The sequence below is a fragment of the Temnothorax curvispinosus genome, unplaced genomic scaffold, assembly GCF_003070985.1.
Source record: "Temnothorax curvispinosus isolate PA1 unplaced genomic scaffold, ASM307098v1 QBEX01006560.1, whole genome shotgun sequence".
NCBI classification, from domain to species: domain Eukaryota; kingdom Metazoa; phylum Arthropoda; class Insecta; order Hymenoptera; family Formicidae; genus Temnothorax; species Temnothorax curvispinosus.
In genome coordinates, this window is record NW_020216340.1 from 14755 (window position 1) to 17116 (window position 2362).

The window sequence follows — 2362 nt, forward strand, 5'->3', positions numbered from 1 at the left end:
ATGTTAGCCTTTTTTTCAACAACGTTATTTCAAAATATATTTTTATCTTCTACTGTAATTCATTTTCTACTTTGTTCTAGATTTTTATATTAGCATCACATTACTTTTAATGTCATTATTTTCTCTTATTTTCTATGCCTGCGCACAAATTGAGTTGTATTAAATATATTTATTCAAAATTGTGTTATAATTAATGCTTATATACCTGATATGGCGTTTAATTAACAAAGAAACCAGTATAGTCTAGAATAACAAATATGTAGATAGTAACAAATAAGATAGCAGTAATAAATTTGCGAAGAGTGAATCAGTGACAATAACTCAGTTAATCAGATTTATTTTTATTACAAGTAATCATTACAATATATATCACTGATTGAGAATACGTTTTACAGCGAATAGTATCACAACACAAAATATACAGAGAAAGTGCGGACGAGCGTTCATTTACAGCGCCGAGAAAGAAATCAATCTCACTCACACCTTTATGAACCAAATTACTTTCATTAATCGATATTATGCTAGCGACGGCGACATAAAACATCATGGACATTCCTGTAATGGCCATAATAGCAGAGCGCAAATCATCTGATACATTGGACGTGACAGTGGAGCTAATAAGTTGTGTATCTTCTGGAAAAAAAGGATAATGAAATCAAAATGATAGATTTCGATGCCTTAATGATGCGTTATATCTGATTAAAAGCGTGAAACGTACCGCTCAATCTCCCGACTAGTTCTCCCGTACTTTCTCTGTCAAACATTGCCGTTTCCTGTTGAAGGATAGCGGCGTACGCCTGTTTCCTAAGGGACTGCGTGATTTTGTGTTCCGCCGTCGACATTAGACAAACTCTGCCAAAGTTGCTCACACCGCCTATGAGAAATATCACAAAGAGAGCAAGCGGGGGCGGCCAGCAAAAGTAAAGTCTTCAATTCCGAGCGTCTCTTCGCCTTAACCGCATGTACTACGGGCATAGATGCGTCGGACCGGATAGCGTTGGTCGTATAGTGTCTCAGTCCGATGAACACGCGGCCCTTCCTCGAGAATCTGACAATCCTGCTTGTGTCGGCCTTCGATTCGGGTTAACCTAAACACAAAACAGTGTCACTCAGGATTTCATTGGAACATCATCGTGACTACGCATATGTACGATCGAATACGTACGATCAGCTTTGCGGGAAACTGTCCAAATTCTCCTGAGTATTCTGTTGTGTATTAGATCGCAATAATTCCTAATTGCACGCACCTCGTATGTAAATACTCCGTTTCTTCTCTTTTCTCTATTGCTCTAGTGTCACTAGTGCACTTTCTACACTCAATATGACACCTGAACCCAAGAAAGAGGGCTCGACCTACACGTACGTTACGATGGAACTGTGTGAGTGTGCGATCCGCTTAAACAATGTTCAAAAGATTGTTAAGCGTATCAAAAACGGCGGATCGTCTGTGATTGGTCGCAGAGTCGATACGCCCGATACGCGCGTATCTCGATACGCGCCATGGGACGGCACCCTTAGAGTTTCAAACGAGAATGTAAGTCAAAGACAAGTAGGTCCCAAGACCTTGCAACAGCCTGTAAATAATACTCGAACTAGCGAGCGAACAGTAACTACAAGATCTGGTCGCATTATTAAAAAACCAGCGTATCTAAAAGATTTTGTCTGAAAAAAAAACAACCCAGTACTTGTAGTTGCGTTATATTCTAAGTTTATTTTGCATTATCTTCTAAGTTTATTTTATCTTGCGTTATATTCAAAGTTCATTTTGTGTTCAGTTGATACCATAAGACGTTGTGAAGTACTTCTTTTGTCATTCTCCGGAAACAGAGCAAATAAAAAAAAAGGGAGATGTAATAGATGTAATAGATGTAATAGATTATAAATTATCGTTCTAACGTTGGCCATCACTTGCTAGTGACTAAATTAAGGTGGCACTACTGGCAAGGTTGCGCGCCAGCACACGACTGTGGGTGCGTTTCGCTATTCACTCGCAGTACTGGCAGCACTGTAAATCCGTTCCAATATACGCGGCAGTAAGCTGTCAAAGCGTTTTCGTGTTCATGTGACGTCATAGATTTTGTCGTCACTCCTTACTTTCATTACTGCGGCTCGCGAGGTGAGGCATTCGCAGGGTGCGTTTCGATATTCACTGTAAAGGCTCCCACAGACCGAACGCGTCAAGCGTCAAGCAGCGAGCAGCAACCCAATTGAACCCAATCAGTGAGGTGATATCAGCAGTGGCGTAGAAAATATCGTCTCGCTGATTGGTTACTGCTCGCTGCTTGACGCTTGACGCGTTCGGTCTGTGGGAGCCTTAAGTACTGACGATATGACGTCATTGAGTAGAACTGCAGGAGCGTTT

The 2362-nt window shown here is 40.8% G+C and overlaps 1 protein-coding gene across 2 annotated transcripts; it reads right to left on the reverse strand.

Annotated features, from left to right (window-relative positions):
- Nucleotides 1-317: 317 nt before the first annotated feature.
- On the reverse strand, nt 318-1284 carry LOC112455988 (ATP-binding cassette sub-family B member 10, mitochondrial-like). Of its 2 annotated transcripts, none has more exons than XM_025018247.1 (3): nt 1248-1284; nt 719-1088; nt 318-633 (listed from the first exon to the last, which is right to left on the reverse strand). In XM_025018247.1, the coding sequence occupies exons 2-3, from the start codon at nt 840-842 to the stop codon at nt 326-328; spliced, it is 432 nt and encodes a 143-aa protein (XP_024874015.1). In that variant the 5' UTR covers nt 843-1088; nt 1248-1284; the 3' UTR covers nt 318-325. The 2 variants fall into 2 exon arrangements, with proteins under 2 accessions (XP_024874015.1, XP_024874014.1); XM_025018246.1 differs by having other exon boundaries at nt 1166-1278.
- Between the last annotated feature and the right edge of the window lie 1078 nt (nt 1285-2362).

What these genes read in the sequence shown, in the direction of transcription:
- LOC112455988 (XM_025018247.1), bottom strand. Translation starts at nt 842, where the DNA reads ATGTCGACGGCGGAACACAAAATCACGCAGTCCCTTAGGAAACAGGCG. An exon ending in ACTAGTCGGGAGATTGAGCG is followed by an intron (nt 634 to 718) that starts GTACGTTTCACG and finishes CTTTTTTTCCAG; the next exon opens with AAGATACACAACTTATTAGC.